Genomic DNA, 14,966 nt, shown 5'->3' on the forward strand with positions numbered 1-14,966 from the left:
CCGGAAGTCCCGTGGCCTTGCTTCCGCAGGGGCTTCCCCCAACCCGACGCGGTGGAGACTCGCTTCCGGCCCCGGGTGGGCGCCGGTTGGAACCCCGGTGCGCTGCGGAGCGGTGTCCCGGGAGCACCGCTCTCCCGAAAGCCGGCGCCGGAAGCGCGTACGGTGGCCGCGGCGCCGGCGGAGCGCCGGTCCGGGCGCGAGGCCCGTGCGGGGCCATGAACGGGACCGCGAACCCGCTGCTGGACCGCGAGGAGCACTGCCTGCGGCTCGGGGAGAGCTTCGAAAAGCGACCGCGAGCCTCCTTCCACACCATTCGCTGTAAGTCGGCGCTCCCCACGGCTCGCCCCGGCCGCCTCTTGCCATCCTTGGCCTCCAAAGTGCGGGGAACCCCCTGCCTACGTCAGCTCCCTCCTCTCTTACCCCTGAACCCTCGGGACCTCGATTTTCTCCCTTCTCCCTCCCGCTCCTCACCAGCTAACCCTTCCCAAACCAAACCCTTCGTCACTCCTAACCATTCTTCTGTCTCGTGGCCCCAAACGCTTCTTCCGAAGTGCATTGATCCCTCTCTCCTTTCATCTCTCCAGCCAGCCCTTCCTTTATGCCAAACCTCTCCCCCTCTTTACTCCCGAAAGGCTCTGACCCCACATCAAACTCCAGTTCTTCCTCTAATCCACCCCCTTTCGGATTACCCCCCACCCCCACCCCGAGTTCTCCACGTTTAAAGGGTTTTTCTGTTTGCTACGAGCCTCCCACTCCCTGCTGTTTCATTCTCTTTTTCCCCATTTTCCTCGGCTTTCTCCCCTCGCCCGTCTTTGCTTTGGGCGCCCTGAGACACACTGCGCTCCATTCCCTCTCGCAGCCAAATAATGCGCATCCTCCCTGCGCCCTTTCAGAGTCTTCCTCCTCCAGCTATCCGCACCTCCTTTGACATGGATGTCTTTTGAGGGCACTCATGCTTTCCTGACTTTAACTCAGGACCAAGTCCCTTGTAGGTGAAGAATGACATTCGAATGTGTGAGCCTGGATCAAGTTAAACCTTGATCTATGCTTGGAAGCAGAAGACAGCAGGCCTAGAGAATGTCGAAATAGTCATTATGCTGGACCATCCTTTTTCCTCCTCCCTCTGAGGAGCGAGGGCACTCCCACTCTTTCTTTCCCTTGTCCTTGGGTAAAGATTGGGCTTTTAAGTAATTGGCTGACTGAGCGTCCCTCTGTGATTCACAAGCTCCTCAGCTTCCTGTCTCGTAATGCTAATGCTAGTTAAGACTTGTTTTTGTCTAAGAACCTAATAGATGTGACTCAACACATAGGGAAAAGGGTGTGTCAGGTAATGAGGCTCTATCTTTGTGTGGTCACTTGCAGGCCATTGCTGTGCTCACTGCTGACAGCAGAGCAGCCCTCTCAGAGGGAGGATATTGGGAATGTAATAAGACATCATCTCTTGAGCAGTGTACTAAGTTGTTTTAGGAGGGTGAAGGGCAATGTGAAATGTAAAAGAGACACGTCTCACATGCACCTGGCCTGCAGTTTGAGGCAGGCGTCTCTTAAAATGGAGTAAGATGCTTAACCTGGTTTGGCTCAGTGGATAGAGCTTCAGCCTGCGGACTGAAAGGTCCTGAGTTCGATTCCCGTCAAGGACATGTACCTTGGTTGCAGGCACATCCTCAGTGGGGTGTGTGCAGCAGGCAGCTGATCCATGTTTCTCTTTCATTGATGTTTCTAACTCTCTATCCCTCTCTCTTCCTCTGTAAAAAAATCAATAAAATATATATATTTAAAAATAAATAAAGTGGAGTAAGATTTCTTTTTGTTGTACTGCAGTTGCAACTCAGAAGTAGGGGCAGGATTAACCTTTAGAGATCAAGTTCAGCTGTAGACTCCGAACATCTGCAGGAGTATCTATGTTAAAGCTTTGGAACTTGCCTGTGCAAATGATAATTTTGACAGTTCCTATGCAAAATGAAATCAGCTTATATGATGCAGCTTAGGGTTTTATAGTCACAGAATCTTAATATGTTGTTGCTTTTGATCCTCACAACAACCTAACAAAGCACTTTATAATGATAATAAGCATTCATTTTCATCTGTCACTGGGGAGAAGGGATTATCTGTGCTTAATTAAATGGTACATAAATTCTAGCTCCCCCCCTCCCCCTTCAAAATAGTCCAGTTGGGGTGGAAGAAAAAGTATGCAGAGGAATAGATGAAATAAGATTGTCTAGAGTTGGTAATTACTGAGGCTGAGTAATGATGGTACACAGAGGTTTATTACACCATTCTCTTTGTTTTTGTATATTAGAAGTTTTTCACAAAGGAATAGTGTTGTTGTTTTTTTTAATATTCTAAACTCTTTGTATTTTCCATTTATCTGAATAATTCTTAAATGAGAATGCCTAGAAAACCCTTAGTATAAGTAACCTGATGGATAAATGCTTTTTCCCCCCCTTTCCCTTTAGATGATTTTAAGCCAGCATCTATAGATACCTCCTGTGAAGGAGAGCTTCAGGTTGGCAAAGGAGATGAAGTCACAATTACACTGCCACATATCCCTGTAAGTTTTTTACATTGTTGTTGTTTTAAATAAATTCTCCTATTTTACATTATTGTAATTTGAATTACCTGTGTTTAAAAATGTCAGCATAAGGAAAAAAGAAATTTGGGATATGGGTTTGAGTAGAATGCGTCCATCCCAGGTGCTTCATTAGAAATGATTTTTTTGTCATTTACCCAGGCTCCCTTTTACTGTGGAGTAGACAAAGACCCTACCTGGATATCTAGCCCCTCTTTTAGTCAGGCATAGCTTTTTCCCAAGCAGCTCCACAGAGAAAGGCCATAGGTTCCATGTTAATGTACAGCAACACCAGTTTAGGGGTGTGGAGCTGCCAAGCCATGACTCAGGGTGGGCAGGAGCAGGACTTACATCTTTCATGTAATACTAGAGGCCAGGTGCACAAAGTTTGTGCTCTCAGTGTGTGTGTGGGAGGTCCCCTCAGCCTGGCGTGTGCCCGCTCGCAGTCCTAGAGCCCGTGGGGGCTGTCCCCTAAGCTGGGAGTCAGACATCCTTAGCACTGCCACAGCGGTGGGAAAGGCTCCTGCCCCTGCTGCTGCTCTCGCCATCCCAAGCCGTGAGCCCGGCTTCTGGCTGAGCAGCGCTCCCCCTGTTGGAGCACACTGATCACCAGCTCCCGAGTTGAGCATCTGCCCTTTGGTGGTCAGTGTGAATCATAGTGACTGGTCGTTCCGTCATTGGGCCAAAACCAGCTCTTCAACTTCCCCCGAGGGGTCCCGGATTGTGAGAGGACTCAGGCCAGGCCGAGGGACCCCACAGTGCAAAATCAGGGCTGGGGAGGCATGGGAGGGTGGCCAGTCAAGGAGGGACATCTGGAGGGCTCCAGGGCATGTCCAGCCTGTCTCACTTAGGTCTGATTGGCCAGACCCCAGCAGCAAGCTAACCTACTGGTTGGAGCATCTGCCCACTGGTGGTCAGTGCACGTCATAACGAGCGGTTGAGCAGCCTTACCATATTACTCTTTGATTGGTTGAATGGCCAACAGGATGACAGGACACTTAGCATATTAGGTTTTTATTTTATAGGATATATGGGGTGATGTGTAGGCTGATAGTTTCAAGCAAGAACCAGAAATTCAGAGCATTCAGCTAATTGAGGGATGAGGAGCTCACTTAAAAGCTGAATTGAGAACCCTTGCAGAAGGAGAAAGGCTTTTATGAAGCCTTGCCCAAGGCAGCATTCTGAGCACAAAGTCTGAAGGATTACACAAAATACTTTAGTGAACATGTGTCATTCCATGTCACAGCCCTGTGCTGGAACAAATGAGTTGTTGCTCACCGGTGACAGAAGGAAAAGACTCTGGACAGGGAGACCTGGGAAAGTTTGTGCCAGTTCAAACTGCTGTTTCATTACTTGTTGCCTTTGGCAGGTTACATCCTCTCCTTTTTGAGCATACTTTCCAAATGTAAAATAAAGGGGTTAGATAAACGGTTCCTAAGGTCCGTTCCCACTCTTTTAAGTTTTTATTGTTTGAGTGAGGAGCCAAAAAGGATTAAGTTCTATATTTGGAAAATATTAATTGAGCACCTACTATTTGCTGGTCCATTACCAGACACTGAGAATACAGTCTTGAATAAAACAAGCACATTTTTTGGCCTGTGGAGTTTATGATATGGAATTTAAATATAAGAAAACATATGCTTATTTTTGAAAATCAGGGAAGGTTTCTCTAAGAAAGACCATTGAGTAGATCTGAAGTTTGAGTAGTTGAAAGAGCGGGAGGGGCAGGTGTTAGAGGTCGAAGCCTTGTTAAAGTGGTAAAATAAGAGAGACAAGATCTCAGGGAATGCCAGCAGCCTTCTGCTCTGGAGTGTGCATAGCACATGGATGAGTGGTGCTGGTGAGGCTGAGGAGCTAAATGTTTAAAGATTTAATTACTTGACCTCAGAGCAATGGGGTAGTGATCAAAGGGCCTCGACAGGTGAGTGGCAGGATGTACTTACTCTGAGCTAACCAGAAAAATGGGCTGCCCAACCAGATGCTCTGTTGGTTACTTGGCATGACGGGAAGCCATGAACTCTCCAATTATGAGGCAGGACTAGAGATCTCTCACTAGCTCTTCTCAGTGTAATACAAGTAATGGTTAATTTTCCCCCCCTCATTTCACACTTTACTATTATTTGTAACATTTCCCAAATCCCTCGAACAGTGTACATACAGTACTTTAAAACATTTATATTACCTTTCTTTATTACTTAGAACCAGTTACAGTCATAGGTTCTTGCTATATTATTTCCCTTTTATTTTTACCTGGGAAACAAGGAGTTCTTTTTGAGTCTCTGATAAAAGATTTGATGAGGTAGAGTCACCTGTAAATTTATTTTTTATATTTATAACTGGTGTGTTTAGTTTTGATCATATACATTTTGTGCCATATAGGGATCCACACCACCAATGACTGTGTTCAAGGGGAACAAACGGCCTTATCAGAAAGACTGTGTGCTTATTATTAATCATGACACTGGTGAATATGTGCTGGAAAAACTCAGTAGCAGCATTCAGGTCAAGAAAACAAGGTATGTGACAGAGTGATGTGAGTTGGCATTTGTGTTATCTATTTGGTTGGTTATAAGATTGTGAGTATCTGGGCATTCAGTCTCCTATTGATAATCTCAATATCTCCACCTATGCCTTCTCAGACAAATCCATAAAATATCTTTTCCTCAAATGTGGTAGAAAGAAATAATGCTTTTAAAATCTGCAAGGTGAAAGCCATTGAGTAAAGAGGTGTATTTTATACGTAAGTTGATTTTATTAATCTCATAATTTTTGAAACAGTACCACTTACGGGATAAAACTTAAATTTATATACTTATAATTATGAAAGGATAATTGAATAATATATACTCTTTATTAGTGTGAAAACAATCATTTTCTTAACTTGTTTCACAAATAATAAAGAGTAGCTGCCATTTATTAAGGGGTGATTATATGCCAGGAACTATGCTAGTTGCTTTATGGCATTATCTTTTCTCCTCTGTAATCGATTCTTAGAAAGGTGTTATTATTATCCTTAAAAACCACATACACACAGACGAAGAGACCGAGGATACGTGAGATTGACTTACCTGAGGCTGGTGCACTGTGCTGCAGAGCTGCTCAGTGTGTGTGTATTAATTGCCTCCGCGAACCAGATGTTGCTGTTATTCTAATGTAGTTGTGAGCATTTCTCTCGCTCTTCAGTGTCATCTGAGGACTAGCAGCATTTGTCACTTGGATACTCGCTGAAAGTGCAGAATTTCAGGACCTGATAAGTAAGAATCAACATTTCAGTGATTGGTTGTGTGCACACTAAAGTTTGAAAAGTGCTAGGCTAGTCCATTTACAAAAGACAATGTTAATGGACAGAATTTTCTCAGTTTGGGGTGGAATACTACTAGCTTGTCTGCCAGCTAGAGCTGGTATGTGACAAAATGAGTAAGCAGTACATAGATACTGGAAAAGTTTGCAAATATTTCAAGAGCTAGTTTTATTTTATAACTCATACACTTATGATTATCACTTTATAGTGTTTACAAATCAAACAGTAATATTTTCTATTAAAACTAGGGGCCCAGTTGTAATAGAAACTGGGCCCCTAGTTTTTTGTGCACTTTGAAAGGAACTGTGGGCTACTAGGCTGCAGTGGGCACAGGAGTGGGTCTTGGCCCATCCTCCATGCCCCTGCCCCTCCCACTGTGGCCCCCGATCCCCTGTCTGCCAGCAGCCCTGCCCATGCTGCCATTGCTCCCAAGCGCTGATGGCGCAGAGCAATTGGGGCCGGTGCTGTCAGCAGGTGCAAGCAGCAGCTGCTGCCCTGATCACTCCTTCAGGAGCAGGGGGAGGTGGAGAAACCCTCAGGGGTGACTGGGGCCAGCAGGTGCCACTCGAACCCACTTTCACAAGCAATCGGGGCTGGTGCAGGCAGTAGGTGCAAGCTCTAGGCTGGACCATGGCGTGTGAAAGCAAAGAATTTTCAGTAACCATCAGAGGCTCACCCCGATGACAGTGACCGGTGCCCCACATTGGTCTGGAACCCCTGCTCGCCTGCTGCTGACGCCTGCCATGTTCTGCGCATGCCCCCTGGTCGTCAGCACATGTCATAATGACCATTTGTTTGGTGGTTCTGCTGTGTGGTCTATTTGCATATTAGGGTTTTATATATATATAGATGGGTTCTTGCCCTAGCTGGTTTGGCTTAGTGGATAGAGTGTTGGGCTGCAGACTGAAGGGTCCTGGGTTCAATTCTGGTCAAGGGCAATATGTCCAGGTTGTGGCCTTGATTCCCAGTAGGGGGCGTGCAGGATGCAGCCTATCAATGACTCTCTCTCATCATTGATGTTTCTATCTTTCCCTCTCCCGTCCTCTCTGAAATCAATAAAAAAAATACATTAAAAAAATGGATTCTTACAATCACATTGTAATTTTATCTGCTTCTTGCTATAAAACGTGAATTCCTTGAGGGTAGTGGGTCTATTGTATTCATCTCTATCTCTGGTGTATAATGCAATACTAGAATACAATAGAAGGTTTTTGAATGATTAATTCATGTGATAAAATTATAAACAGCAATATTTTGCAGCTATCTAAAAGGCATGGAATTCTGTAGAGACTTCTACGTGGTCAGCCACCTGACGAATTTGAGAACCACTGGCTTTGTCTCTTTGATTTAATGTCTGTATCTCATTTCAGGGCTGAGGGGAGCAGTAAAATCCAAGCCCGAATGGAACAGCAGCCCACTCGCCCCCCACAGCAATCACAGCCGCCACCGCCTCCACCACCTATGCCATTCAGAGCTCCAACAAAGCCTCCAGTTGGACCCAAAACTTCTCCCGTGAAAGATAACCCTTCACCTGAGCCTCAGCTGGATGACATCAAAAGAGGTAGAGGGCATTTTTTGGAGGCACAGTAGCACCTTGGAGTAGTATGGTGATGTTTCTGTGGAGAGCACAAGGCTGCCGTATTGACATGATGGCGCGGGCATTCTCTGCCATTATAGAGTTCACTATTCCAGAGCGATGAGGGTGGGGGCTTTCCCGTCTCATTTGACAGGGGGCGTCCAGGCAGAGAGACTTGAGTTGCGGCTATCTTCACAGCATTCTGCGGAGAGCCCAGGATTTAAACAACCAAGGGCCTGTGGCACACCTTCAAGGCTTCAGAAGAAGAAAATTCCTAGGTGCTAGGGGTGAAAACCAGGTGTGCCAGTGTTAGTATACTATCTAGCTTAGAGGGACTTAAAATTACCATGACCAGTACTTTCTACTAGCATAAAGTTTATATATATGAAAGTGCCATGAGGACCTTGGAAATGGACAGTGGCCTAAAAAGAGGGGTCTGGTGAGGCGCTCACCATTACATACCTGAGAGAAAAGCTTGCTTACCTTGCTTTCTCTTCTTCTTCTTCTTCTTTTTTTTTTTTTTTTTAAATATATTTTATTGATTTTGTACAGAGAGGAAGGGAGAGAGATAGAGAGTTAGAAACATCGATGAGAGAGAGTCATTGATCAGCTGCCTCTTGCACCCCCCCTACTGGGGATGTGCCCGCAACCAAGGTACATGCCCTTGACCGGAATCGAACCCGGGACCCTTCAGTCCCCAAGCCGACGCTCTATCCATTGAGCCAAACCTGTTTCGGCACCTTGCTTTCTCTTCTATGCAATGGATCCCGTTAGTTGTTCAGACTATTGGGAAGTTATGAGGGTAAGTGGCATATTTTATGAAACGAAATGAAATAGATAACAGTAGTGAACAGGGAAAGATAGAGTTGTCCTTGGAGGTTTGCCTTTTCCACCTTATAGATGAGCTCTCTTTTAGCAAAACAAAATCAGTCTGTGCATGGTGCACCGTTAAGCCCCTTGACTTTTCCCCCCTCATGAATATTGGAATGTCATTTATGGAAGTTTTCACTTTAGTTGAACAGGAATTGTTCCCAGTTATTCTTTAAGGAACCATAGCCATTTAAGGCCACATGGTATGTTTGGACAGGAAAATCTATTATATATCCTTAATGTATCCAGGGACATTGACATGTTGAGTAAAACATATTTTCCCTTCCCTGGTTTACATCTGTAAAAATGCAGTACCTGACAGGCAGGACTGCCAGCCAAATACGGAAAGAGGGCAGAGGAGGAATGTCCACCATGTACCTTCAGTCGCTGTGGTTCCTCCTGCAAGCTTCCATTTATTCTGGGACATGAAAACTGGAAAGCACCCCAGATCTTGTCTGTTCTGGCCCTGCATTTTTCCCGCGTCTCTTGGAAAATTCATTGGCTTCCACTTGGGTCTCCCTGCTGGTTAGATCCAAAACAAGCACTCAGACCTTCCAATTCCTAGTTAAATATTTTCAATCCCTTAGCATAGGGGTGTCGAACTCAATCAGAGAAGGGGCCAAAATCTAAAATCCAGCCTAAATCGCGGGCCGAATGGTTTACTGAACAGTCATAAACTGACAATGTCATAAACTGACAGCGGAGTGCAGTGATGACAGCGCGGTGCGGGCCACATTGCAAGGCCTGGCGGGCTGGATTTGGCCCGCGGGCCTTGTGTTTGACACATGTGCCTTAGCATAAGGGGTGTACAGGAGGCTCTTATTTGGTGTTTAAATAATTCACAATTTTTTTCTTAGTAGATAAAGACAAAATACAATAGTCATCATCCTGAAGCAGTTTGCTTTTTGGTTATTTGGGGTGAATTTAATGTTTCCATTGTCTCTCTGAAGACAGGTTAGGTATTTTTGTTTAGATCATTTTGTACATTTTTAAGGAATTGAGAAGCAGGAGTTCGTTTTAAGTTATTCCTCATTGCTGTTGGTTTTGCCGGTTTACTATTTACAGAAGACTCAATGTGCTACCTTGAGAGTGGTGGTTGTGTTGACACGTGTGCGTTTTATTCCAGAGCTGAGGGCTGAGGTGGACATTATTGAGCAGATGAGCAGCAGCAGTGGGAGCAGCTCCTCAGACTCTGAGAGCTCCTCGGGAAGCGATGACGACAGCTCCAGCAGCGGAGGCGAGGACAACGGCCCTACCTCTCCCCCCCAGCCTGCACACCAGCAGCCCTACAACAGCAGGCCTGCCCTTGTCAACGGAACCAGCCGGCCACAGGGGAGCAACCAGCTCATGAACACCCTCAGTAAGTGTGCTTCCCCTTTTCTGGCCGAGTAGGTGGTCTGTCAGGCCAGAGATGCAGCTTCTATTTTTCTTAAGTCAGAATCTATAATCCTGGAGATATGTAAGGTATAAGAAAAGATCCTGACAAAGATAATTTGGAACAGAAAGGAATAAATTATCAAAAAGTAAAAAAAAAAAAAAAAAAAAAATTAGCACTAAATAAAAAAATAGTAAGAAGGTAACATTGCTTTAAAATTTTGCAAATCTGCCCTAGACAATTTGGCTCAGTGGACAGAGCATCGGCCTGAGGACTGAAGGGTCCTGGATTCGATTCTGGTCAAGGGCACATGCCCAGGTGGTGGGCTCAGTCCCCAGTAGGGGATGTGCAGGAGGCAGCCAATCAGTGATTCTCTCTCATCATTGATGTTTCTATCTCTCTCTTCCTCTCTCTTCCTCTCTGAAATAATATTTTAAAAATTTTTGCAAATCTCTTTAATGTCTGGCTTAGTAGAAAGATGGCTGCATCCACACAGTTGTTATTAGTTGTGTAGGGTGAAGTATGTGAAAAAAAATCTGACATTAGGTGTGTAGTTAAAAGAAGAAAGGACCACAGGGTCCTCAGAACAAACTTGGAGGAGAAATGGTTTAGAGCACATGTGTCAAACACAAGGCCCGCGGGCCAAATCCAGCCCTCCAGGCCTTGCAATGTGGCCCGCACCGCGCTGTCATCACTGCACTCCGCTGTCAGTTTATGACATTGTCAGTTTATGACTGTTCAGTAAACCATTCGGCCCGCGATTTAGGCTGGATTTTAGATTTTGGCCCCTTCTCTGATTGAGTTCGACACCCCTAGTTTAGAGATAAGCAATCCAGAAACACAGAAGTTCACTTCTGTTGTAATCCAATCTGTATCAACTGGGTATCTGTTATTCTCTTATTAGATGGAAATGTTGAGTGCTTATATAAATCTAAATTCTGCACACCAAACACAAATATGAGGCTTTACAACACTCATAAGTAAAGGTTTCAGGTTTAAAGTAACATGAATAACCTGGACAGAGATGTACCAGAGGGTAATTGGATTAGCATGTTATAGGTATAAAAAGTGTCCCGCTGCCTTAGCGAGAAGCCTAATTTGGTATTAGCTTTTATAAAGCAACTTAATATGAAAAATTCTAGACAATGAGTCAGTTATTTAGAAATACAACATTTTCTTAGTATTAACACATTTTAAAGCTGTCTAGCCTACTCCTCCCCTGTTCTATCTCAGTAAGCAGAATTATTTTGCAGATAACATCTCTTCTAAATGTTGACTGCACCTGTTTTGTCACTGAGTTAAATCGAATTGGCTTGGCTTTGCTATAGTGTGATAGCAAAGGCAGTCAACCAAAGAATTGTGGGAAAGTCACTTTTAAATTATGTACTTTTGGTTTGATTCTGTTTTCTTTTTATAGGAAATGACTTGCAGTTGAGTGAATCTGGCAGTGACAGTGATGACTAGAGCTGAATCTTTCTAAATCAACTTTTTGGTGCACAAATATACTGCAAGACGGGCCACTTTTGCATGGAATCCATTGACAAGAGAAAAATGCTGTGGATCAGTGACTGTAGTAAGAATTTGAGGCTCTAAAGGTCTCAGATATTCAAGACTTTAACTTAACGGTGATGGGTGACTTTCTTGTGTAATTATTTGAACAATCTCATGTTTCAAGGTTTAAGTAGATCTATAGAAGAACTAATAATTATATTTCTATTTGGTTAACATTGGCAATGAAAAACAGGCAGATGTGCCCTGGTCTAGGTTACTCAAAGGCCATATCTTCACCAGGCCAGTGATTCCATTTTAAACCCCAGCAGCCACCAGTTTGGCCAAATGTTCTACACCAATGAAACGAGAAACAGTCTTTGAGGGATAGGAGAGAGGGGGAAACCTCAGACTGCCCTTAGAAGTATGTTAAAACCACTTGAAACGGTGGAAACCAAGTGGTAAGGAAGTTTTGTGTGACAGCCTGGCAAGCCTGTGAAGAAACGGACTTCAAGGTGGAGTCCTCAAGTGTCAGCCGGGCGGGACCCTGGAGTCCTGGCAGTTCAACCCCCTCATTTACAAATAAGGAAAGGGAAGCACTCAGCCGGTTTAGCCTCCTGCCCCCAACCCAGGCTTTTCCCATTGTTCCCTCCCTTGAGTCTCGTTTGTTAGAATCAGAGCGTCCATACATGAGACTTACAGATATACATAGGAAATTGTAGTGGGTTCCAAAAGACAAACGTGTTGTGTACTTCTAGCTCAGATCCAGACAGTCCCTAAATGCAGGAGGCTGGGTTAGCAGATTAAACCAGCAGCCACTAGACCAAAACATGACCAGTTAATTTGGGGCTTTTACTTCTGAGTAGACCCATATTGTGTTCCTCATCCAGTGGATTGTAGTGGGGGAGGTAGGAGTAGAAGAGAGGTGTAGTGAGGAAACCTTTCTAATCAAATGAACCAGCAACAGGTTTTCAGAAACCAGAATCTAAATAGGAGTTCTGCAATATGAAATGAGCACATTCTTTTTCTGTTCATGCTTTTGTACCACTGTTCGTGCCTGATTGCCAGACTGATTTGTAGTTTTTATATACAGGTAGAAGAAAGTCACAGGTTGCCTTCTGCAGTGTGCAGTTTTCAAGTGAATCTGTTGTTGCAGCAAACTGGTCACTAGAAAATGTTTCATATTGAGTGGATGCATGATAAATTGTCCCATAATTAGTTTGTCCCATTTCTGTAATTTGAATGAATATGTCTGGAGAAATTTCCATCTACTTTGGTTTAGCGGGTATCAGTAACATTTAATATGATTTTCCTTCCTGGGATCCCTCCACTCAGATGGCCTCTCCTTCCCAAGCTAGTGGAGGGATGCAGTCTTGACCTAGAAGGGAATTAGATGATCCAAGGTGGTGGCCTTGGTTAGAGTTGAGCCTTAGAGAGTCACCTGTTTTAACTGCATAGGATCCCAGTGAGCTGGGGGTGTGGACCAGCAGTCACTGTCCAACAGCACGCTTATACCATTCTACCAAGGGTAGGTAATAGGTCCACACTCGTACCCTGAGGTGGGTTCTCAGCCCATCAGGAGGTGTCAGTGGATTTAATGGCACGTAGGAACTTATTTATAATGAATTGGTAATTGTTTTATATTTCCTTAGTAATGACAGCTCAGGGAGGGTGAAGGTCATGATTGGGAAACATGAATTGTTACTGGATATAGGAATGTTTCACTGCTCTTGACGTGCTCAGCTGGGGCAGGTTTCAGGAACTTGAACTGAAAATATTTAAGCCTCTTTTTTCCCCCCTCCGCTCCCCAAAGTGAACACATACATAGACAGACTGTGGTTTTGGCATGTCAGGTAAAGATGTTTGTTCTATAGGAAATACTTGCATGTGGCACTTGGGTTGGCGAGTCAAGCTCTCTGAGCTTCAGGCTCTCCTGTCACCCATCGTCCCTACAGGCATGGTCATCCTCTAGCCTCGCTCCAGTTTGGTTCTCTGCACAAAGCCCTCAGTAATTCCCTCCCCCGCCCTCCAGCTTCATCCACCACAGTAAAGAATCTTTTGTTTTTGGAAATCAAGAATTTGGCCTTACAGACTACTCACGATTACCTTCATGCCAGGCAAAATGGTCTTGTTCTTCCTGCCTCTGTGCCTTCTCAGTCTCTCCTCTTCTCCAAACCTGACTCCTGAGGTGCCATCTCCTACAGGTACCATTTTCATGGACCTTTCCTCGGTTCTTTTCAACCAGCTGGAGTGTTGTGTCCATACTGACTTCCTTGCTCAAGCTCTGGTTGGTGTGAACTCCTTACTTAAAGGCAGGGACTGTCATTCTCATCTCATCCTCTGGGATGGCCACAGGCACACATTCAGATGCTTATAGCTGGTGGGGAGGAGGCAGAGAGAACCAACAAGTAGAGTAGAAAGGGTAGACATAGAGAAAACATTCCAGGCATCTGGAGAAAGCTGATTTTCATCATTTTGAAGTTTCTAACTGAATTGTTAAAATCACCTTTTTGTTCTATGTCTACCATACTGTGGGTCATTAGGCAAGGTGTAAAGACTTAAGTCCGAATTATCCGAGGAGCCACAGTAAAGACGTGATTTGGAAAAAGTTAATACAGAGGAACTAGAGATTTGTAACGATGCCACTCATTAACCATTTTACTTCTGTAACAGGATCATTCTATGTGTGGTATTATATGTATGTGCTTCAGTAGTGGGAAAACTTGAAAATTCCAAAATCCTTACTTCCCTATTCAATAGGCTGGTTAAGTAGGATATGCGTGGGTGTGTGTATGTGTGATGTATTTATTACATTATTTTGAAAGAGTAATACTATGTTATGTGGGTATATATTAAGTACAGCCAAATTGGATGTTTCCATTTGGCAAGGAAGGTAGGATTTCTGTAACTCAGGCCTTAACCAGTAGGTTGGAAGACAAGACCAATTGAAGCTTTATGAAATGTGTTTTTATTGCTCCTTTTATTTCTGTCTTGGGTTCATTGTCTCATTCGTTAATGTTTTTAAAATTTTGTGCTTAAAAGTTTATTTTGCTTAATTATGAAGTAGATGTGCATGTTTACATTTATGTAAGATATTTGCTGTGTAAAGTGTTGTTTATTCTCTTAAAAGATCACTATATTTAAGTAAAAATGAAGGTCAGCAATATGCTTCTTGTGAGTTTTATTTTCATACCAGAAATTACGTATGCAAAATGTACGATTTTTTTAAGAATCCTTTGTGCCTAACCCTGATTATCTAAATTGATTCCTTAGTTTGGTGTTATGCTTTTTAGGATGTACACCTCAGTTTTAAAAGGTAAGTTCAGAACTCAGGATGACTTCAGTAAGCCACATGGCATTTGAGGCCATTTCCCTTGGTTTAGAAAGGCAGGCTTAGTTTTGGGTCTGAGAACCATGGAAGGGTGCAACTGCAACTGAATCCCTAGGCACATCCTAGTATTAGCTCACCCCACTCCTTCCCTGGAATTGACACTTGATAGCTGGAAGGGACCCTGCCTCCTGCTTCTGTTCCACATTTGTTACCAACAGTGCCCACATCTGTCTTGTGGTCTTAGCTTCCTTGATAGACTGCAACTCCTTGCTGGGCCATGACCATATATTTCTTTTTTAATTCTGAGGCTGCTAAATAAATTTAGATGAAATGTAATTACACGTCAAGAGATCTAGGCCAGGAATCCTTTGCTGCTTATTCTGCAAATGGCTCCCATTTCCTCAGGAGGAAATAGGAGTTAGACTTGAGCCAGGTCTCAGTGGGGAAGAGGGGGTG

At 44.1% G+C, this 14,966-nt stretch overlaps 1 protein-coding gene across 1 annotated transcript; it reads left to right on the forward strand.

Annotated features, from left to right (window-relative positions):
* The first annotated feature begins 17 nt into the window (after positions 1 to 17).
* EAF1 (ELL associated factor 1) lies at positions 18 to 14,345 on the forward strand. The gene is made up of 6 exons (XM_084903312.1): positions 18 to 318; positions 2,457 to 2,551; positions 4,949 to 5,085; positions 7,241 to 7,431; positions 9,443 to 9,676; positions 11,109 to 14,345. Exons 1-6 carry the CDS (start codon positions 216 to 218, stop codon positions 11,153 to 11,155), a joined length of 807 nt encoding a protein of 268 aa, XP_084759438.1. The 5' UTR covers positions 18 to 215; the 3' UTR covers positions 11,156 to 14,345.
* The last annotated feature ends 621 nt before the right edge of the window (positions 14,346 to 14,966 follow it).

The sequence above is a fragment of the Pipistrellus hanaki genome (genome assembly GCF_964339955.1).
Source record: "Pipistrellus hanaki genome assembly, chromosome: 13".
NCBI classification, from domain to species: domain Eukaryota; kingdom Metazoa; phylum Chordata; class Mammalia; order Chiroptera; family Vespertilionidae; genus Pipistrellus; species Pipistrellus hanaki.